A 23,790-nucleotide genomic window follows, 5' to 3' on the forward strand; every position below is an offset into this window, starting at 1 on the left:
GCACCCAAGTGGCCCCGAGCCGAGCCGGCCCCCACCTCCTGGCCCGGCCTGGGCCCTCCTGCGCCTCCCTTGGCCTTTGTCCGGCGCCAGGAGGCCGGTCCCGCGCCCCCCGCGGCCGCCCGGGCCCGGGCCCGCGTCAGGCGCCTGGCTCTGTACCCGAGTCCGGGGATCAGCGGCCTCCGCGGCCCGCCTCCCCCGCCCGCCCTCTCGTGGAGCCCGGCGCGGGCGACGGCTGCCCGGGCGGGGGGTTGCGGAGCTCAAGAGAGGCCCCGGCTCCGCCCCGGGCCTGCCTAGGGGGAGAGCGGAGCGGCCCGCTGCCGGCCGGGTCGGGGCCCCTCCCGGGAGGAGCGTGAAGCGGCGGCGGCGGCAGGTGAGAAGGTGATCCCGGGCGGGGGAGGGCTCCGGACCTGTGGCATTAACCGTCCTGGGGACCTCTCGGCCTGAGGAGACTGCGACCCGGGCCCACTCGGGGCTCGCGCGGGGTCGCAGTTCCGCGGCGCTGAGGCAGAAGGGGCTCCCCGAGCGCTGCGGGTCGCCCAGGGACCGGGCCGAAGACCGGGCAGGCCCAGGCCTGGAAGTGGGGCTGGCAGCCAGCCGGGAGAGACGGGGGCGCCGCGGCAGCCTCCTGGGCGCCCCCGAGAGCTAGCTCTCTTCCTCCGTGACAGGTGGGCCTGGAGTTGGGGAAAGTTTGGAGCCAGGGAGGGGCGCCGGGACCAGGCCCCATCGGTCTATTTCGCGGCCGTGGGCTACAGGGAGGAGCCCAATCCAAAGCCCCGCTGGAATGAGACCGAGTGGATATTTCCTTAACATGAGTTGACATTAAATGGAATAACCGCTGGGGCGTCATTTTCCGGGCCAGGCCTGAGGATGGAGGTTTGGGAAATGTTGCGAGAGACCTTGGGGTTGAGAAGAGACTGCAACCTCTGCCATTCCGATCTGATGAGGCTAAGGGGAGAAGCGAGGAAGATCACTTACCTACTTAGGGAAAACTCACTTTCTCACTCTCCTTTTTCACTTTTTCTTTTTAAAAAGATGTCTTTCTACCTACCCCTGCGAGAATTTCCTAATTCCCTGGCTAACCTGCACTGTATGTGTGGATGAAACTTTATTTTGTCACCCTTTTCATTCCCCTTTGCCCCAGGCTCTCAATCCCGGAAGGGAAATGAAACTGGAAGGGTTGTTACTAGAAATTGTGGAGTTGTTAGATTGCAGAGGAGAATGTTTGTTTCGTGTTGTTAGTGAACTTTAAAATTTCGCTAATCATTCCAATAAGTACTTAATACTATGTTCTAAGTAAGGAGTTCTGTGTAATGATACGTGCTCATTTCCCACTTTTATTTGAACAGAGGATTTTCAGCGGATGGTGCAAGAGTTGATCTCTTGCAAAGATGGACATATTCAAAGTAACCTGTGCATTAATTGGTCGGGGAAGGAGTTTAAAAATGGTGTCCTCCTGCCCCTCCCTGCTTGGAAGGAGTGCTAAAAGCAGATGTCTAGGGTCAGAGAAACCTACTGCTCCAGGGAGTGGTCAGAAAGAGACTTTACAGAGATTGTTACGGAGTTGTATTAATTTTCTGAATGAATGCAGGTTGATGGTTTTACCATAGGTTCTTTATTAAATTTAAAATGATTGCTTTTTTCATGTGGTACCGTGGGCTATTCAGGGAAAGGAGCTATATAGCAGTGTTACTTGAAGTTGTTTGTAGCTTCTAATTCATGCCATATTCTTTTGAAATTATTAATGATTCATATTTTTACTTTAAGAACTAGTTCCTGTATGTTTGGGAACAAAATATCGGAAAGTACTTAACTAGATTAAAAGATTGATAGATTTATTTTTGCAAGCCAACCTATGTTTTTTTCCTCTACTCAACATTTTTTTTTTTTTTTTTTTGGTATGGAGTATTGAACTCAGGGCCTTGGGCTTTTGAGGCAGGGAGCAGAACCACTGAGCTAAATCCCTGGCCCTCTACTCAACTTTTATAAAGACTATATGAGGAGTTTGAAGTGTTTTTTTCCCTCTCTGTTAAAATCAAATCACAAAGAGAGTAAGTGGCCCTCAGAAGAGGGCTGCTGAGCTGCTAAGTAACTAAATAACTTTCATAACATCAAATAACTATTTGTGGGCTGAGTCAGACGTGGTGACGCATGCCTGTAATCCCAGCACTTGGGAGGCTGAGGCAGGAGGATGGCTTCGATTTCAGAGGCCAGCCTGGGCTACATAGTGAGTTCAAGGCCACCCTGAACAACCCAGTGATACCCTGTCTCAAAAAAAAAAAAATATTGGACCAGGGATTTAGCTTAGTGGTGCTGCACCGCCTGCCTCACAGCGTAAGGTCCTGAGTTGGATCCCCAGTACCAAAAAATGTATATATTTGTGGTATATTATAGTTTATCACTTGTATGCTACATTTCCTTGAGGCCTACCTGTATGTGACCACTCAGTGAAATAATCAATGTGGACTTCATATAAGATTGGTTCCTCACATTTTAGTTTTTATGATTTCACAGCCTATCTCTTCTTTTTCAGTAGAAATGATGGAAGAATTGCATAGCCTGGACCCACGTCGGCAGGAATTATTAGAGGCCAGGTTTACTGGAGTTGGAGTTAGTAAGGTAAGATGATGATAATGAGCATTGTTAATAGTATAATTTAAACACATTTTTAAAATGATTAAGAGCAATTTGGGTGGAACCTAGTGATAGATTTACAGAGGAGAAGATTTGCTTCATGGTTCCAGTGAACTTCTAAATCCTCCCAATGACTCCAGTAGTACATTTGAAAGTTTTCTATGTAGAAAGACATGCTTTTACCCCTTCTAACATAGGAGAGGCTTTCCAAGGGACTTGTTGCAAAGATTCAGTACTAACAGGATGTATATCTAGATTCTAAGGAGAGTAAACTCAGGGCCTTGGACATGCTAGGCAAGTGCTCTACCAAAGGGCTACATCCCTAGCCCCTCTATGCTGTATTTTGTTCAAACATCTCAGACACTCAAAAAAAAAAACTTAATTATAGCATCACATAGCTTCTATTACTGGGTTCTTTGGGTAGTTGTATGGGAGAGTGAAGAACTGCTTCTGTGAAGTCTCCAGAGCTGCAGATCAGATTCCTCCTGGTTGCACCCTCTAAATGCTTTCTTACTCCTATTTACCCTTGGTTCATTGTTTTTATTTTTGTTGTGGGAGTGTAAAATAAGATCACCCCCCCCCTTAATGTGCAGGTAGGAAGTTAGGCAGTGTTATGGCTTCTTGTACATTATTAGTGTGTGCTTGTTCATCTCCTAATCTCAAAGGATTTAGTATGATATGTATATTTATGATGCTTTATTTAAAAGCTTCACTGACCCAAGATTGTCACATTACTTGGGTTTAATTCTATGTTTTCTGGTAACCTAGGTGTTAATCTCATGCTTTGGTTAGTTGCTTTTTCAAGGAGAATACGTATGCTGAGGTAGCTTCTTTGATGGGTTGCACAACTTTGGTGAGCTGGGATAGCCTAATAGTTTTCGTTTATTTTACAGATATTGAGTCCCTACAGTATGCTAAGCATTGAGCAAGGTGTTATGGATGACACCTCAGCATAGTGTCTATATCTGCAATATGGAGAGACAGGAGAGACCATACAGTAGTGGGAGCTGTGACAAAGTGATATGGGAACACGGGATTTATTGTACATTAGTTCTTGATTTCTTTGGCTAGTTTAGTTAAATAACTGCCTTTTGGTGGCATTCTGGAGTGGCTATACTCATGAGTGTTATACATTGATTTAACTTGTACAGAGAAATTCTCTGACCTAGGTAAAGTAAGTTCAGATAGAAGTGAGCAGTATATTTGAGTGTTAAATTGATCCCTGATTAAGTTGATTATTTACTGATGACCTTTGATGTGTCTTTTAACTGGGGAAAGCAGCATAAAGCTCATATCCAAATCTGTCTATTGAAATGATCCCACTGAGTAAGTCAGTAAATTTGTATTCAAATTGAATATAGTTTCAACTTACTAGTTTTGTTGTTAGGATGTTTTTCTTTCCTTCTGTTTTTAGGTTCACGATGGCTATATCCAACTATGCTTTTGATGAAGTAGGGCGTAAGTGATAGACATAAGTGACATTCTGAATTTTGCTGCCTACACCTAACTTAAAATCATGTAACTAAGACATCAGAAAATCTTAATGCAGTAACTTATTTAATAGGAAGTTCTGTCTTTAACATAAAAAGAAAGATGTTCTTTGTAAAGTTCATCTATCTCCAGTTTTTATGCCATTAATTATATATTTTGATGTTTCCATCGTGGTAAGTATATTGTTTTACAGTAAATGTTATGCAAGGACCAGCAGGAAAGTATTCTATAGTAAAGAAGCTTGAAGAAAATTATTCTTTAGTTTGCAGCACTACGAAGAAGTAAAAAGACACATTTTTGTATGACTTCTCTTGCTTATAAGACTTTGAAACCTTTTGGGCCAGTGGAGTTGGAGTTGGGGAGACAGTGGTACTGGAAAAAGAGTGCTTTTGGCGAAACTCCTCGTACCTTTGAATTTTTTGTTATGGGTCATAATTTGTCAATGAAGATATACTGTTGATGACATTTTTCAGTTTTGCTAAATTCAAGAGGTTTCAGCCCTTGCTGCTCCGTGAGGGAGAGAGCAAAGTGCCTTACTGGTGATGGTGCCATCTAGTGGGACTGGTGCAGTCTCATGGGATGTCTCTTGGATTTTCCTGTTTGTAACATTTCAGTACATAACTTGTTTTTTTTTTGGTACCGGGGATCGAACTCAGGACCTTGCTCTTGAGAGGCAGGCAGTGGAACCACTGAACTAAATCCCTGGTCCTATAACTTTTGATGTCCTTAGAAGGAAGAAAGTCAGTGCTTCTGTGGATTCTTTCTTAGTCGACAAGAGTGTTATAAGTAGCTTCAGTCTTTAAACTTTATGGTTATTGTAGATCTTCTGTCATATTGCTTTAAGTTTCTCACACGAAATTAGATCTACGTCATGAAACAGGCTAGAACAAAATTGCAAAACTATCATGTTTATTATATTTAAGTTACTGTTACTTACATTTAGATTTTTATTTGTAAGTTTTAAATTTTCTTGTATAGTGCATTTATATGCATTTAGTTTTGCTTTACATTAGCATATTTACTTTGTGATAATTGGCAAACCAAAATCACTTGTTTGGGGCTTTGGGACGTACTCTGTGATTATTGTTTAAAAGATTGATATTTTCTGTTATTTGTGAGTTGATGATAGGGGAAAGAAGCCTAATATCCACTGAGAAACCTACAGTAGATTCTAGCTGCCACTTTTTAGGAGAATGTGGAAACCTTCTTAGCAGTTTTGAAGTGATAGGGTTACAATGGATTGTGAATTTACTTAATTTCTTATTGACCTGATATTTGAGATATGCTACTTCTTTTTAAAAATCTCTGCCTTTAAGCACTGGATTATCCACTTTTGGTAGTGTAAAACTATCATGTATTCGTATGTTTTCAATCAGGGCCTATTATAGTTTATATTCCTTACTCTGCTTCCTTTTGGCAATTTAAGTATAAGTAGGTGCTCTGTGATTCTGGAGACCGTAAAGTAGGTAGAATTCTAGCCTTGTAGGCATCATTACCTGTACCTAGTTGAATATGAAAGCTAACACAGCAACAAATACTTAAAATACTTATTATGTGCCAGGTACTGTCTCAACAGCAACAGAAACAATAAGAAATGAATTTAGATTTTTAAAACAGGAATAGTGATTAACTTGTTTTTAATCAACTCACTGCATTAATGTATATTCTGCATTCTCTTTTTACAAGCTACATTGACTGATGGCCATTGCATTGCTCCCACCAGTTAGACTTGCCAAAGATCACTTTTCAACTTGGATTCCTATTATAAGTATATAATTTAATAGAAAGTTGCATAAGCCAATGAAATCTGATTGCAAAATGAAATGATTTTTTTCTTTGAAAAGTAAATTAATTGCCCTAGAAGGACTGAATATAAACTGTCAATGAGGAGATATGTAAACAAACATATATATGTCTCCTAGGGATTGAACCCAAGGCCTTGTACATGCTAAGCACAACTGTACCCTGAGCTATTTCTCCAACCCTTATAATTTTTTTGAATCTGGAAGAATTCTTTCTTTATTTATTTTGCAAAACTTGTTATTTTTGCTTCTTCTGTTTTATTTTTTTGAAGCAAAACATTTATTGGTATATTTTAGATATACATAATGATAACATTCATTATAGGGAATTTATACTTGCGCGTGATGTATCTTGCTTAGAAGAATTCTTTTAGTTCATTGGCAAGTATTTTTTTAAGTTCTTGCTTTACTGTTTAAAGAAATCGAAACTGGAAATGGTAGATGATATATTATGGGTGTGGTTTGTAAGACTAGGCAGTAGATTTATAACTCAAAAGGCCTACCCTGAGGCAGGAAGATCACTGTGAGTTTGAGGCCATCCTGGGCTACATAGTGAGTTCTACGCCAGCCTGAAGCCCTGTGTCTCAAAAAACCAAACCAAACCAGAACAGCAAAAAAAAAAACAAGGCCACCTCAAAAGACTGGCAAAAGGGCTGAGAATATAGCTCAGTGGTAGAGCACTCACCTAGCATGTACTGAGCCCTGGATTTGGTACCCAGCACTGAAAAAACAAACATTTCCTTTTCACTTTTTGTAAATCTGTAAGTCTGATACATGATCACTTATATAATCAAATTTGACTTCTGAAAAGATGTTTTAAAAACCTGATGCCTTCAAGTCATGTAGTTAATTGCAATTAGAAGGTATCAGTTATAGATCTCTGCATCAGCTTTTCCATATACCAAAGCTATTTACATTTAAAAAAATAGATTTAGGTATTTTTATATTTAGTACATGCTAGATAATACTCAATAAACATTAAGTACCAACAAATAGTCTATATTTTCCCTGATGTATTTAAGGAGCTGTTGATAAATTTATTATTATACTTGCCTTCATGTTGTCCTCTTTCTTTCATTCACTTTAGTAATTTATCTGTAGTACTGGGCAGAGAACCCAGGGCCTTCACACTAATCTACATCTTCAGGCCTTTTTAATTTATTTTTTGAGATGGGATCTGGCTAAGTCATTGAATTGCCCAGGCTGGGGTTGAATTTGCACTCCTACTGTCTCAGCTTCCTAGAGTGCTGGGATTACAGGCATGTGAAACCACATTGGCTCCTTTGATTTTTATTTTTAGGCAGGATCTGACTAAGTAGCTACATTGCCCAGGCCGGGTTAGGACTTGTATGTGAACTCCTGTCTCAGTCTCCCAGAGTGCTGGGATTAGGGTGTGTACCACCATGCCTGGCTACACTTTAGTGTTTATTTGATTCTTCTGCCATTTCTCATGTAAGTCTCTCTCTCTCTCTTTTTTTTTTTTTTTTTTTTTTTTTGGTTTTTTGAGGCAGTCTTGCTTTGTAGTTCAGGCTAGCCTTGAATTTAACTATGTAACCCAGGCTGGCCTGGAACTCCCAGTGATCCTCCTGCCTCAGCTTCCCGAGTGCTGCTGGGATTACAGGCATGCGTTACCATGCCTGGCCTCCAATCTCTTTTTAATCTGAAATTTCTTAAGCATTTTTCTGCCTCCATTGCTACCATTTTAAAGACCTTCCTTATTCATAAGTGTAATAGTTTTACTGCATCCATTCATCTTTCTCTAAACTGTCACCAGTTATATTTCTAAAAATATCAGTATTATCTTACTCCCTTGCTCTATTTAAAGGCTCCTCACTGCCTTTTCTAGTTTGAAAGTCTTCTATCCTTTCTACTCTATTATTGGTTACCACAAAAATGACAGTATGTATTCTTAACTTCTCAAAGGATAGTATTAATACTTTTGCTCCCCTTTTTGTTTTTTAAGGGTCTTGAAGAATTGAATCCATTTATTCTCTCAACTTACACGCTATTGCTCTTTTATTGCATATCTTTTTTGTTTAATAGACTTTATTTTCAGAGAAGTTTTAGCTTTATAGAAAATTGAGCAGTTCTCTTAAACTCCCTCCAGTTTCCTGTCATTAACATTTTACATTATTTTAGTGGCATATTTGTTACAGTTGATGAACTAGTATGGTACATTGTTAAGCAAGTCCTCTGTCACTGAGCTGCATCCCCACACTTTTTTTTTTTTGGTGCCGGGGCTTGAACTCTGGACCTTGTGCTTCCGGCAGGCACCGGAACCACTGAGCTAAATCCCCGGCCCTCACACTTTCTTTGAGACAAGGTGTTACTATGTTGCCTGGTCTAGCCTCAGACTTTTGATCCTCTTGCCTCACCTTCCTGATTCCTGAGTGGCTGGGTTATACCTGTGGTCCCCTGCACTCAGCGAGTATGGCTTTATTCTTGAGTTATTATTTTTTCAGTATGTTGTTTACTGTATCCTTTGGCATCATCTATTGGTTTCTGTTCTGTGCTGTCTTTTATTTTCAGTCTTCCCATTTTCCCTTTTTTTTTTGAGACATTGTCTTGCTATGCAGTTCAGGCTGACCTTGAACTCTTGAAGTCACTGTGTAACCCAGGCTGGCTTTGAACTTGTGGAGATTTTCCAGCCTCAGCCTCCTTAGTACTGGGATTACAGGCGTGCAGTACCACGTCTTGCTCAGTCTACCCATTTTCAAGATTCCTTCCTTCCTTCCTTTTTTTCTTTTTGTAGTATTGGGGTTTGAAACTAGGACCTTCCCACAAAGCCACATTCCCAGATCTTTTTAATTTTGATTGGGTTTTTTTTTTGTTTGTCTGTTTGATTGTTTGAGACAGGGTCTCGCTGTGTAGTTCAGGCTAGTCTTGAACTCACTCTGTAGCCCAGGCTGGCCTCAACTCTCGGCAGTCCTCCTGCCTCAGCCTCCTAAGTGCTGGGATTACAGGCATGTGCTACCACCCCCAGCTCTGTTCAGGGACTTCATGAATCACAGAGTTGCTCAGGTTGGTCTTGAATTTGTGATCCTCTTGCCTCAGCCTCCCAGAGTGCTGTGATTACAGGCATACACTACCATGCTCAGCTATTTATTTCTTATTTTGTTTACTTTTGTTAAATAAAAATTAAATTGAAAGATTTTTTAAAGTTGAATCTGCATGCCTGTAATTCCAGTGGCTTGGATGGCTGAGGCAGGAGAATTTCAAGTTCCGGGCCATCAGGGCAATTCAGTGAGATTCTGCCTCAAAATAAAAAATAAAAAAGAGCTGGGAAAATAGCTCAGTGAGAAGGCCCTGGGTTCTATTCTCTGCTCATTTGTAATGCAGATACCATTTCCCTAATTGAGAAAGAGACTTGGCTCTTTGTAGTCTCAGGTATTCCTTTCTTAAACTCCCTCCTTTCGTTTTTCCCTCCTCCCTCCCTTATACTGGGATTGAGCCCAGGGCCATCACACTATCTCCAGCCCATTTTCTTTTTTTCACTTTGAGATGAGGGTGTTGATAAGTCACTAAAATGCCCAGGCTGGACTGGAATTTGTGATCCTTCTGTGTCAGCCTCCCAGAGTTCAGGGATTACAATTGTGCGCCACATTTCTTTTATCATTTCTGGAGTACTTGAGGATTTAAGGTTCATGGTCCTGATTTTGTTCTAATTGGTTTATTTGGGAGTAACCTTTTGGCATATTGTGGTGCTATGTTGTTGTTGTTGTAGAGTTGTTTGTCCTGGTGGCTGCCCTAGTCCAGGTCCAGATTTATTAGTTTTTGATTTTTTGAGATTGAGATTCACTGTATTGCATCAGCCTCCAGAGTGCTGGGATATAGGCATGGGCAACCAAACCTGTTGGTGTTAGGAGAATTTCCCTGGAAATCTTGCTTCATAATTGACTATTCTTCCAAGGAATGCTACTTTGCAGATTAGAGCAGCCTAAAGGATCTGAAACACGAGTAAAAAGTCTTTCTTTTGAGTTTGGCTTATTGTTTGCCTGTTTTCCAAAGTTCTCATGACTAAATTGACCTCTTTGCTTTCTTCCTACTCCCAGTACTGTAGTCTCTCCTTATCTGATTTTGCTCTCCATAAATTCAGTTACCTTTGTTTATCAACCATGATCTGGAAATATTAAGTGGAAAATTCCAAACAATGCATCCTCCCCATCCCCACCGGGGATTGAACTCAGGACCTTGTGCTTGCCAGGCAGGTGCAGCACCCGTTGAGCTGCATCCTAGGCCCCACAATGCATAAATTTTAAATTGCATGCTGATGATCTGAGTAGCATGATGGAGTCTTGAGCTCTTCTGATCTGTCCTGGAGGTGGAGGTGGATCATCCCTCTGATCAGCATTCCTGTGGTGCATGTTGCTGCCTCTTAGTTATTTAGTAGGTGTCTTGGTTACCAGATTAACTGCTGATGGTATTACAGTGCCTCTGTTCACATAACCCTTATTTTATTTAATATGGTCCCAAAGCCCAGCAGTGGTGATGCTGGCATTTTGAGTATGCTAAAGAGAATCTATAAAGTGCTTCTTTTAAATGAAAGTTCTTGACTTAATAAGGAAAGAAAAAATTTGGGTGCTTAGGTTGTTAAGGTCTGCAGTAAGAATGACTCTTCTGTCTATGAAATTGTGACGAAAGAACAAGAAACTTGTGCTGGTTTTGCTGTCCTACTTGAAACTCAAAAGTTAGGGCCATAGTGCATAAGAAGTCAATTAAGATGGAAAAGGCATTATATTTGTGTACATTTTTTTATATGAAAAAAACATAGTACATAGGAGGCTTGGCACTATCTGTGGTTTCAGGCTGGGGATCTTGGAAGGTATCCTGTGTGGACAAGGGGAAACTTGGGTATAAGTTTTCTAGAATCTTATCTTTACTGTTTAACAATGGGTCAATAGTTATGTTATATTTGTTATCAGACAGGAAGTATCATTCTCTTATATATAACTTGTGAAGAGGGGTGCCTACCGTAAGAATAAATTTTGGTTGTTTTTCAAAGCTTTAGGAATTTAATTTCCTGTGCAATTTGGGATACAGATCTAAGAATGAGATACTCAGCCAGGCATGGTGGTGCACACCTGTAATCCCAGCACTCTGGGAGCCCGAGGTAGGACGATCACAAGTTCTAGCCCATCCTACCTACCTAGGGATCTAGTGAGACTTTGGTGTTTTTGTTGTTGGTGTTTGTTTTTTAAAAAAGGGACTGGGGATATAGCTCATTGCAAAGGCCTTGAGTTCAGTCCCCAGCAGTACCAAGGGAAAAAAAAAAAGAAATAGAATTCATTATAGTTATATCTTACTCTTCCAGTACACTCTTTTTAAAATAAAAGCCTGCATATGCTGCAAAATATATTGGAATAGAAACAATTTAGTTTGGGTCTACTATCTACTAAGAAGTTAACTAGCTATATGACTTGGAAATCACTTCAGCTTCCTGGATACTTCTAATTTAAAGTTTAATCTTTGATGAACTGTACAAAAGAGGAAGCCAGATTTGAGAAAGGGAAAAATAAAATCCAAAAATTTCATTTTGGCTGTAATACTATCAGAAAATAAGTAGTATAATAAAATATAAACTTTGAAGAAAAAGACTCAAAGCCAGGTATGGTGGCACATGTTTATACTTCCAGCACTCAGAAGGCTGAGACCAGAGGATTGCCTCAAGTTTCAGACCAGCTGGAACTATACCATGAGACCCTGTCTCATCCCTCCCCCGCCCCAGTAAGAATAGTCTCAATCTGGGTGTGGTTGTGCACACCTGTAATCCCCGTACTCTGGGAGGCTGAGGCAGGAGGCCAGCCTGGCCATTTTAGCAAGACCTTGTCTGAAAACATCACAAAACCCAAAATAAAACAAAGGTTCTTTAAAACAAAGTCTACCATGTTAAGTCCTTCATTATGTGTTTAGGCTTTTGTGACTTTGGATTGTAGAAAATAAAATTATGATGGTGAAAAAATATAGTACCATATGTGCAAGAAGAGTACTTTGTTCTGGCCATTAAGTATATGCTGAAAGATAGCAGTGAGGAGAAAACAGATAGACCGTTTTTCCAAAAAGTAACCTCAAAAGAAAGATGATGTCTATTTAAAAATCCTAATTAGATAAGGGAGATAAAGCTTTATTTTTATTGTGGTAAAATACATATAACATAAACTTTATTATTTAACCATTTTTAAGTGTATAGTGGCATTCAGTATATTTGTGTAGTTACACCACCATCCATCTCCACAGCTTTCTCATCTGCCCAAACTAAAATTCCATACGTATTAAATAATAACTCCTCATTGTTGCTGGCATCTACCATACTGTTTCCTCTCAATGAATTTGACTCCTCTGGGTACCTCATGTGAGTGAAATCATAATATTTATCATTTTGGTACTGGCTTACTTCACTTAACATAGTATCTTTAAGATTCATCTGTGTTGAACTATGTGTCAGGATTTCTTTTTAAGCCTGAGTAATACTCTGTTGTGTGGATACCATATCTATTACTTGCACCTTTTGGCTATTGTGAATATTTGTACTCTTAAGCATGAGTATACCACTTTTTTTTTTGGTACTGGGGATCAAACTTGGGACCTTGCTCTTGCAAGGCAGGTGGCAGAACCACTGAGCTAAATCCCTGGCCCAAGTGTACCACTTTCTCTTCAAGTCTCTGCTTTCAATTCTACCAGACCCCTCAATCCCATGGGTAATTAAACCCAGGATCATGCTACGACTGAGCTATATTCCCAGCCATTTTTATTTAGAGATAAGGTACCTCTTTCAAATTTGCAGTCCTCCTGTCTCAGCCTCCCAACTAAACCAACCTTTATTGAGGCTGTACTATGTTTATGTTTGTTGGAAGATTTAAAAAATCAACCAGATATACTGTATACTCTTGGAGCACTTAATGATAGGCAGACATGGGCTGGGAATTTAGCTCGGTGGCACTGTGCCTCCCTTGCATGCGCAAGGTCCTGAGTTGAATCCCTGGTCCCTGAAAAAAAAAAAATAGGTGGACATAGATTCATATCTCTGTGACATACACTTAAAGGTAGATATGGTAATGTCAGGGTACTATGAGCCTAAAAGAAGGAGCATATTTAATATGTTCCAGGGTCACATTGTATGTTGCTCAGAAAGCAGTTAAAATTACTGTCGGTAGGCAACCTAAGAAAAATTGTGGTAAAATATGAGTAAGTTAAAGATTGTTAGTGCATATGGCTTGGTTTTGCCCTGTTGGTTTTTTGTTAAGAATAGTTTCTTTTCTTTGGTACCAGGGATTGAACTCGGGTCCTTGCGCTTTCGAGGCAGGTGGCGGAACCACTGAACTAAATCCCCATATGGCTTGGTTTTGAAGCATAGTGAAAAAGCTTAGGGTCTAAGGTAGAAGGTTTTTTAAAAATTAATTTTTATTATATAATATATTCATACAGTACAAAATGAGAAGATACAAAGAAACATATTGAAGCATCTCTTCTCTTTTTCCCTTATCTCCACCTGTTTTCCTTGTCTGGAGACAACTATTCTTAGCATTTTCTTACATTTGAGATTGATATCTGAAAATACATATGTATACTCATTCCCTCCAAGTTTTAAAATGCAAAGGTAGGTATATTATATACATTATTGTGTATTTTGCTTTTTGTGCTTAAAATATTTTAGAAATTCATTTATATTAGTACATCTAGAGCATTCTTTTTTCCAAGGCTACTGCATATTCCCTTATACACTGAACCATAATTTAGCTAGTTTCCTGTTGATGAACATTTAGATGTTGATACAAGCAGTGCCGTAGTCTAACCTTGTACGTAATGTAATTTCACACACATTTAAATACAGTATATTTATAGGATAAACTTCTGGAAGTAGAATTGCCTCATCCAAGAATCAAAGTGTTTGTAATTTTACTAGCTATAGCTACATTACTGCCCGTACGGGGGAGGAATATAAAACATACTCTTCTCTCAGTGAGTGAGAACATTTATCTATAGTCAAATATGGCAAGGGAGTCCACACAAACATCGAAGCCTCTGAACTTCATAAAATTATAGGTGAAAAACTTTGTATATATATAGAAGTATATTTTTTGTGAAACCCATAGTTTCTCTCTCTCTCTCTCTGTCTCTTTCTTTCTTTCTTTCTCGCCCCATCCCTCTTTGAGATAGGGTCTCATTATATAGGTCAGGCTGGACTTAAACTCACTATGTAGCTCAGGCTGGGCTCCGAGTCACAGTGATTCTTCTGTCTCAGCCTGCCACAAGCTGGAATTACAGGTGTGTGCCACCATCCTTGGCCCTCATTATATACTTAAAAAGTTCCGTGTGGCCAGGGATTTAGCTCAGTGGCACCACACCTGCCTGGCAAGTGCAAGGTCCTGAGTTTGATCGCCAGTACAAAAAAAAAAGTTCTGTGACTTAGGTTTTAACCCCCAAGCCCCAATCTATGATAGTGATCCTGAATTAGAACACATTGCTTTGTATGATATTTCTTTTTTACAGGGAATATTTGAACTGAAACTGTTTGTTATTTTGTATGCTTGTTTGTTGTTTTTTTTTCTCTCAGTACTGGGGATTGAACTCAGGACCTTGTGCTTGCAAGGCAGGTGTGCGTGGTGCCACTGAGCTAAATCCCCAGCCTGTTTTTGTTTTTTGACACAGGGTCTCGCTGTCTAGTTTAGGCTGACCTTGAACTCTCTATGTATCCCCGGCTGGCCTTGAACTTGTGGCAATCCTCCTGCCTCAGCCTACCCAGTGTTGGGATTACAGGCCCATGTCACCACTCCTGGCCAGTGTAGATAATTTTTTTTTTTTGTACTGGGGATCGAACTCAGGACCTTGCACTTTCGAGGTAGACGCGGTGCCACTGAGCTAAATCCCCAGCCCCAGTATAGGTAATTTTTAAGGATGTTACATGAAGTCCTTGTGCAGGAGACTTTATATGAATGAATCTAGTACCCAAGTGTTTACTGCTCAAATTCCTCCCACTCCCGAGGAGGGCATCTTTCAAAAGGCTATATATTCTTCTGTTGAATTGAATTTATTAAGCAATACTTCACTTCCCCAATTTAGTTAATTTTTCGATATGGAGTATGGATATATTGCCCAGGCTGGTCTTGAACTCAAAAGTGATCTTCCTGCCTTGGCTTCCTGAGTCTCTGGGTCTAATGCCAGCTTCATTTCCTCAGTTTTATTAATCAGGTACAGAGTAATGTGAGGTGATTTTTTTTTCTACAAGGATTTGGAATCATTTCATGTATCAGGAGTTAATAAAATTTTAGCCAAAGTCAAGTCAGTTTGACATTTTAAATGGCCTGAGAAGGCAGAAAATTGTTCAGTGGCCCCCGTTGTTATCTCTAGGACTTTGTTGGGAATCTGAGGAACAAACCTCTCTATAAAACCTCCATATTTCTTTTGAGTTCTGTGCGTGCGTGCGTGCGTGTGTGTGTGTGTGTGTGTAAGGGGGGGATGGGGGAGAAGAGACGGAATAATTTCTGTTAAAAGTAAAATTTCATCATAGCAGATTCTATAGGGCTTTTCTAATTTGGGATAATGTGATTAATTTGTAATATTCATATTATTGAAATTCACAATTCCTAGTTTGTAGGCTCTGGAGAGAAAATAGTAGCTATATGTAGTGAAATAGAAGGTAAAAAATTTAGTTTGTAGGTAGTTGATAGAGTATTTGTCTTATTTCATTATTTGGTGGCTCATTTTGACTTTTCTTTTTTCAGTGTTAGGGATTGTGCACGCTAGGCTGGGTAAGCACTCTCCCCCTGAGCTGTACCACCAGCCCTGATGGATCATTTTGTTGGGAAGTTAGGTGAACCTGTGTGCTATGCTAGATACTGGAGCCATTTATGGCAGAGTTACGTATTGTAGGTAACTTCTAACAAGTTCTCCAAAGTTTTATTTATATCTGCAGTAAAAGCTTAAAGCAAAATCTTAACTATTAGCCATGCTTATAAGAACTTTTTAGACATTTACTTTAACAGTATTTTAAATTTTTTATTAACAAATCTGACTGCAGTGAATTTCCAAGATCTAGTCTGTTTTATTGATTTCAAATAATATTCAAATTATTTGAAGGCAGATTATAAGTCTAATATGCTTACCACTAAAAAATAACAAAATAGATAATAGTTAGCAAGAGATGAAATGAAATATTTTTAAAAAATATACTTTAGTCTTAAAGAATGAAGGAGAAGAGGAAAAACAAAAGATGTGACAAATAGAAAAAATATTTTCAATGCGGTAGATGATTTTGCCCAACTATATTGATAATTAAATAAATGGTAAATGACCTAACACTAATTAATCAGCGTAAAGAACCAAGATCTAATTATGTGTTGTTTACACTAAGCTCACTGTATTTTAACTCATATCTTTATAAATATAAACATTTACCTGGGTGTGGTGGCACATGCCTGTAATCCCAGCACAGGGTAGAGGGGGTGGGGGGGTGGGGGGTGCTGAGGCAGGATGATCCCCAGGACTTCAAGGCCAGTGTGGGCTACATAGCGAGTTCAAGGTCAGCCTGAACTACAAAGTGAGACCTTGTCTTTAAAAACCAAAAAAAGTATAAACATATAGAAACTTAAAAGAATGGAAAAAGATACTCTGTAAACACTGATTAAGGAAAGCTGAAGTGGCTCTATTTGTAGTAAGCCTTTCCCCTGGCCCCCCAAAAAGCATTCTCAGAACAAGGAAGATGTTACAAGGGGCAACAAAATGAATTTCAACATGAAAGGAGGATCAATTCATTGAGAGGACATGCTAGTCCTAAATGTGTATCCATTTAATAATAGAGCAAGTCAAAAGTTGACAGTTAAAAGGAAAAAGATAAATATAGAGAGTTGGAACATTTTCTCAATAATTGACAGAATCAGCAGGCAGAAAATCAGTAAGGTTATAGAAGATTTAAATAATATTCTCAATGGATTTTACCTAATTGACATTTTCAGAACACTATGCCCATATTCAAGCGTACATGAAACATTTACCAAAATAGACCATATGCTGGAATATAAAACATTTTTCAACAAATTTAGAAGGATTGAAATAATATAGAGACAAGGGCCAGGGATTTAGCTTAGTGGCGCTGCAACTGCCTGGCAAGCCCAGGGTCCTGAATTTGATCCCTGGTACGGGGGTTGGGGTTGAGGGGGTGGAGGCAGAAATAGAGCCCACTTTGACTACAACAGAATTAAATTAGAAATCAAAAAGAAAAAGGATATCTAGTAAATCTCCAAATATTTGGAGTGAAATAATAACTTTTCAAAAAAATATGCTTTCAAAGAAGAGTAATCTAAGTAGAAGAGGACAAATGATAGAGTTGAAATAATTGAAATAGAAGAACAATGTGAAAAACCTTATATTTATGAAAGAAATTAGGGCTGTACATGTTGGCCCAGGCTTACAATCCCCACCCTTGGAAGGATTGCCCTGAGTTGAAGGCTAGCCTGGGCTACGTAGTGCGTTCAAGGCCAGCCTGCACTGTATAGTGAGACCATGTTTCAAAAAAATCAAAAAATAAAAGAAATTAGGTTTGTAATGAAGTCTTCCCACAAAGAAAAGTTCAGACTCATATGGCTTTATGTATTGATGAATTATCTCAAATATATGAGGAAGAAATACTATCAGTTTTCCACAAGTGTCAGAAAATACTTATGAGGTCACTACTACTTTTTTTTTTTTTTTTGGTACGGGGATCAAACTCAGGACCTTGCACTTTCCAGGCAGGCGGAGGCACCATTGAGCTAAATCCCCGGCCCTAGGTCACTACTATCTTGATACCAAATCAGAGAGAAACATTGAGGGGGTGCTGTATCTCAGATTTCTTATGAATGTGTGTGTGCAAACCTCATTAATAAGGTCTATAGTTGCAGCTACTTGGGAGGCTGAGGCAGGAGGGTTGCAAGTTGATAACCAGTCTGGAGAAAAGAGGTAGGAAGGGAGATGGGTTGAATTTAGCAATATATGAAAAGGATAACAGTTTTCTGGGGATTTAGCTCAGTGGTGCTGCCGCCTGCCTCGCAAGCACAAGGTCCTGAGTTGGATTCCCGGCACCAAAAAAAAAAAAGGATAATGTATCATGGTCAGTTGGGTTTTATGCTAGTTGCAAGGTTGACATAACATTAGTACTCAGTAGCTGGGTGTGGTGGCACATGCCTGTAAACCCAGCACTTGAGAGGCTGAGGCAGGAAGATCATAGTGAGTTCCAAGCCAGCTTGGGGTACATAGTGACACCTGTCTCAGAAAACAAAAGAGAGAACTCAGTGTAATTCACCATGTTAATAAAGAATTGTTAAATGACTTTGTAGTAGATACATAAAAAGCATTTGAATACTTAACATCAATTCATAATAAAAGCTGTCAGTTAACTGGTTAAAAGGGGACTTCCTTAATGTGTTAAAAGGCGTATATGGAAAACTTGCAACTGACATCATACTTAATGGTGAAAAATTGAATGCTTTCTACCTAAAATCCAGGGTAAATCAAGGATATTTATTTGCACAACTTTTGTTTGTCTGAAGGTTCTAGCCAATGCAATAAGGCAAATAAAAGGAATAAACATAGATTAGAAAGGAAAAATAAAAACTATGTTTATTTTTTTAGATGACTTAAAGTGACATGATTGTACATATAGGAAATGCTAAGTAAAAAAGAAAGTGCTAAGTAAGCTGTAAAAAAGCTACTAGAGTTTAAATTTAGCTAGGATACAAGTTTAATTTACAAGAACTAATTACCTTTCCTATCAGCAGTGAACAGTTGACAACTGAAATTTAAAAAGTATTGTCATAGCATCAACTAATATGCAATTTAAAATATTCTCTAAGAACACAGAAGAGAATATCTCAGAGTTCCTTATAGAAGTTACTGTGTATTTCCATTTCATAGATGAAGACTTTCAGGTACAGAGAATTAAAAAAAATTCATTTGTTTATGAGCACACCCTTATAAACATTTCACAATAGATACTATGTTAGTAATACAGTAGTGGAAGAAGCATTGATCCCTAGGCTCATGGAATTTATAATCTTACGGAGATTGAAAGGAGAAATTCACTTAGAGTACTGAGTTTCCAGTTTTGGATGGGGGTTTATGATTTAAATGAATGATTTAAATCCTTCACTTTTCAGTTAGATTTTAAATATTGTGACTTGTTGAATAATTTGGCCTCTGTGTGTGGCAAGCTGTTTTCTTTTAATACATGCTTGAAGCCAGGCATGGTGCTGCATGCTTGGCATGTTTGAGCCCAACCTGGGCTATTTAACAGCTTTGTGGGGCCCTGCCTCAAAATTTAAAAATGATTTTTAAAGGGCTGGGAATGTAGTTCGGTGCAAAGACCCTGGGTTCAATCCCTAGTTCTACAATAACAGCCCACAAACAGAAATGAATACATGCTTGGCAGTTTATATAGCATGGTTAAAACTGCTGGCTGGCTTGGTTGATCAAAGTTCATGTTAAAAAAATATCCATGTACAATCTTCCACCCAGGGGGAAAGAAGTAACTAATCTTAATAGAGCATCAACTATTTTTCAGTCACTTTTACTCCCTCCCCCAGTATGTAGCATTAATTTATTTAATCCTTGCAATATCCCTAAGGTAGGTGGTTTTTCCTCTTTTACCACAGATGAGAAGACCAGAGCAGATAGAATTTAAGTGATTTGCCCGGTTTCATACAGTGGTTCATTGACTCAGTCCCACACCTATCTGACTTTAAACTGTTGGTACCTGCTGTTCTCAATCATTTTTTGGTTGGTCACACCCCTGGACCATCCCATTCTTTCCCACTCAGGAAATGCAAGTAAGTGAGATTAATTTTTTATAGTGCTAATTTAAAGTTATTTGTCATTTTATTTTGAAAGTACATCATCACTTATGCTGGGTATGGTGGTGAATGCTTGCAGTACTTGGGAGGCTGAGGTAGGAGGATTGCCTTGAATTTGAGGCCATCCTTGATTACATAGCAAGATCCTGTCTAAAACATATAAAAGTATATTACTCACAAGAAAAAAAGTAACTTTTTTTCCTTTTTGGGGAGTAGTTGTGGGGATAGAACTCGGGATCTTTGCAGTGAGTTTCATCCTCAGGCTTTCTTTGTTTTGAGACAGAGTCTTGCTAAGTTGTTTAAGGCAGGCTAAACTGGAGCTTGTGATCTTCCTATTATCAGCCTCTCATAACACTGAGCTGATAGGTACCTACTATGCCTGGCTTGTCAGTAACTTCATGTGACACTTTTCACAGCTGGTTTTTGGCTGGGCATGATGGCACACACCTATAATCCCAGCACTCAAGAGGCTGAGGCAGAAGGATCACTGCAAGTTTGAGGGCAGCCTGGGGTACAGTGAGTTCAAGGCCAGCCTGAACATAGAGAGACCCTGTCTCAAAAAGCCAAAAAAAAAATTTTTTTTTTAGTAGCTTTTTGTTTTGCTTTTTGGTAGAACTAGGGATTGAACCCAGGGCCTTTGCACTGAGCTACATCCCCAGTTTTTTGTTTATTTTGTTTGTTTGTTTTTGGTTTTCTTTTTTCTGTTTTTGTTATTGTTGTTGTTTGTTTGTTTTTTTAGGCAGGGTCTTGCTATGTAGTTCATGCTGGCCTTGAACTCATGGTGATCCTCCTGCCTGAGCCTCCTGAGTGCTAGGTTCACAGATGTGCTCTGCCACACCTGGCTTGTTTTGAGACAGGGTCTCACTAAATTGCCCAAGCAGATTTTGAATTTATCATCCTCCTGCATTAGCCTCCCAAATTCTATGATTATAATTGTACTATCATGCTCAGCTCCTAGCCCTTTTTGAATTTATTTTAATTTTCATTTTCATAGTATTGATAAGTTGCCTAGGTGGGCCTCAAATTTTAGATTCTCCAGCTTCAGCCTCCCTAAATGTTGGGATTACAGGCATGTGCCACTGTGCCTAGCCCTAGGTCTTTACATATGAGGAATCTAAGGCTTAAAGAATTAAGAGTTCACTTGCTGAAGCTTGTTTCACAGTCAGCAGGAATTAGAATTTAGACTCTTGTACCTTATCATTGTGCCAGTATATTGAGTTCTACAGTAGGAAATTTTTTTCTTATAGGAGATGGCAACAGGGTAGTGGTGTCTTCCCTGCCATAAAATTCAAGAACCTAAACATAGTTGCCCTCATCAAATTTTCTTCAGTCATATCTCTTGGGTATTATAAATTTGGATTGTATTGATTTTATTTATTTTCTTGTTGTACTAGGGATTGAATCCAAGGGTACTGTATCACTGACCTACAGTTCCAGTCCTTTTTATTTTTTCATTTTTACTTTTTGGTACTGGGGATCGAACTCGGGACCTTGCACTTACGAGACAGACAGCAGAGCCACTGAGCTAAATCCCCTGCCCTTTATTTTTATTTTTATTTTTTAAATTTTGTTGAGACAGGGTTTCACTATATATATAGTGTAGTTCACATTATCCTTGAACTTTCTATGTAGTGGAGGCTGGCCCTCAACTTGTGCCAATCCTCTTGTTTCAGCCTTCTGAGTGCTATGATTTACAGGTGCGTGCCATCACACTTGGCCCTTTTTATTTTTTTTTTATTTTGAGACAGGCTGGTCTTGAACTTGCAATCCTTTTGCTTCAGCCTCGCAAGTAACTGTAGCTACAAGCTTTTACCATGCACTTGGCTTTATATTTTTTATTTATTTTTTTATTTTTCTTCTTTGTTTTCTCTCTGTGAATGTGCCACAGGATTTTGTATAGAGCTTCTCTTTTCTATCTTTAAATATTGAATTTGTAGTTTTTTGATCTGTAGAGGACATGTGTCAGGTTTCCATCATGGACAAAATAACTGAAGTTATTAACTTATAAGGAGGAAAGATTTATTTTGGCTCACCCAGAGGTTTTATTCAATACTTGGCTGCTACATTGCTTTTGGGTCTGGTGTGGGAAAACATTATGACAGGAAATGAGTGATGAAAGAAAATTCCTCACCTCATGGTGGCCAGGAGAAAGGAGAGAAGGGAAGGACGCATGGTGCCAATATATTCTTTTAAGGGCACTGGCCTAGTGACTAAACTTCCTCCAAATAGGGCCCACCTCCTAACGTTTCTGGGTTTTGGGGGTTTTTTTTTGGTACCAGGGATCAACCTCGGGTCCTTGCACTTGCGCAGCAGGCAGCGAAACCACTGAGCTAAATCCCCAGCCCCGCCTAAGGTTTCTGATACCTCCCACCAATCAGTGCCATCAACTGGGGACCAACCCTTCAATACATGCACTTTTGAGAGATGTTCACAATTCAAACCATAACGAGAGTGTTTTTTAGCATAAGAGAGCTAAAAACATAAATTATAGACCTTGTAATAAAATTCATAGTAGTATATATGGCTTGTTTTTCTACATATATTAAAATCATACTCCTCTTAAGTTTGATTTTTTTTAATGATTTATTTTCATTTTAAAATGTGCATTTTTGTGGGGGTACTGGGGATTGAACTTGGGTACTTGCGCTTGCCGGGCAGGTGGTGGCGAAACCACTGAGCTAAATCCCAAGCTGCAAATGGACATACTTTTATATTGAGAACTATAATTACTAACTCTTCAGACAGTTAGTAATGGTAGATCTTCAAAGATCTACCATAAGATGTTGTTACATACAGACTTAGTTTTTGAATCATTGTTCCTTATTTTTTTCACTCATTGATTTAGTGGTGTTGGGAAATGAAGTCAGGGCTTGCCATGTCCCAAGTGTATTCTACCACTGAGGTATACCCTTGGCCCCAAGGACTTGTTCCTTAAGTAATCATTATGTAAGCGTATTTTGTCACTTAAGGAATTTTTAAAAAGTATTTTGTCATTTATTTAAAGAATTTTTAAATGGAATAAGGGATTTTAAAATTAGAGGGAGAAAATGGTGACATAATTATTTCCATAAATGATCAAGAGGGTATGAAGGACAGGAATTACTTTGATGCATTCCTGTCTCCAGTATAGCTCCTAAAAGAAACCACCATACAATACACCTAAAAAAATCTCATTCATGCCTGTTCTAGGCAACCACTGATCTTTCTGTTTCCATAGATTTGCCTATTCTGGACATTTCATATAAACAGTCTTGCAATATGTGACTCTTTGTGACAGGCTTCTTTCACTTGGCATCATGAGGGTTTTTTTGGCACCGGGGTTTGAACTCAGGACCTTGCGCTTGAGGGGCAGGTGGCATCACTGAGCTAAATCCCTGGCCCCAGCATCATGTTTTTAAGGTTCATTCATGCTATAGCATGGACCAGTCCTTCATCTTATTGCTAAATAATAATTTATTGTATACAAAACTATTTTATTAGCACATAATATTCCAGTTATATGCAAGCCATATTCATAAACAAAACCAAACCATTTGTTTTGGTTGTCATTGTTTAGACTGGATTTCTGTATATTCCAGGATGACCTTGAACTTGGTTTATAGCTTAGGCTGGCCTTGAACTCAAGATCTTTCTGTCTCAGCCTCCCAAATGCTGGGATTACAGGCATGCACCACTATACCTGGTTTAACCAAACCACATTTCTATATCTATTTATCACTTGATGGACATTTAGATGTTTCCATTTTTTGGCTATTATGAATAGTGCTCCTGGGAACATTAACGGACAAGTTTTTCTGTGTATATGTTTTCATTTCTTTTAGGGTACGTACCTTTGTGTAGAATTGCTGGTCTCATGATAAGCTCTTAACATTTTAAAGAAACTTGCAGTTTTCCAAACAAGCTGGTTATGGTTATGATTTGAAATGGTCCCCCAGAACTCATATGCTAAAGATTTGGCTGTCAGTTGGGATTTTTGAGAATTGATTGGATCATGAAGGTGCTAATGTCATGTCATGAAGTGGATTCATCCATTGATGAGATTATAA

At 39.2% G+C, this 23,790-nt stretch overlaps 1 protein-coding gene across 6 annotated transcripts in view; it reads left to right on the top strand.

Moving 5' to 3' along the window:
* Positions 1–231: 231 nt before the first annotated feature.
* Positions 232–23,790, top strand: part of Tlk2 (tousled like kinase 2) — a 127,296-nt gene continuing 103,737 nt past the window's right edge. For 2 of the 6 annotated variants that reach the window (XM_004868583.4, XM_004868587.4), the window contains exons 1-2: positions 232–370; positions 2,534–2,616. In XM_004868583.4, the coding sequence (XP_004868640.1) occupies positions 2,536–2,616 (81 nt within the window). In that variant the 5' untranslated portion in view covers positions 232–370; positions 2,534–2,535. Of the gene's footprint in view, positions 371–530; positions 666–2,530; positions 2,617–19,546; positions 19,721–23,790 lie in introns of those variants that run through there. The other 4 variants (XM_013067068.3, XM_087210160.1, XM_004868584.4 and 1 more) reach the window with 3 other exon arrangements.

Source organism: Heterocephalus glaber, unplaced genomic scaffold, assembly GCF_053883595.1.
Source record: "Heterocephalus glaber isolate CG9 unplaced genomic scaffold, H.glaber_assembly_v1.0 deba00001124, whole genome shotgun sequence".
NCBI classification, from domain to species: domain Eukaryota; kingdom Metazoa; phylum Chordata; class Mammalia; order Rodentia; family Bathyergidae; genus Heterocephalus; species Heterocephalus glaber.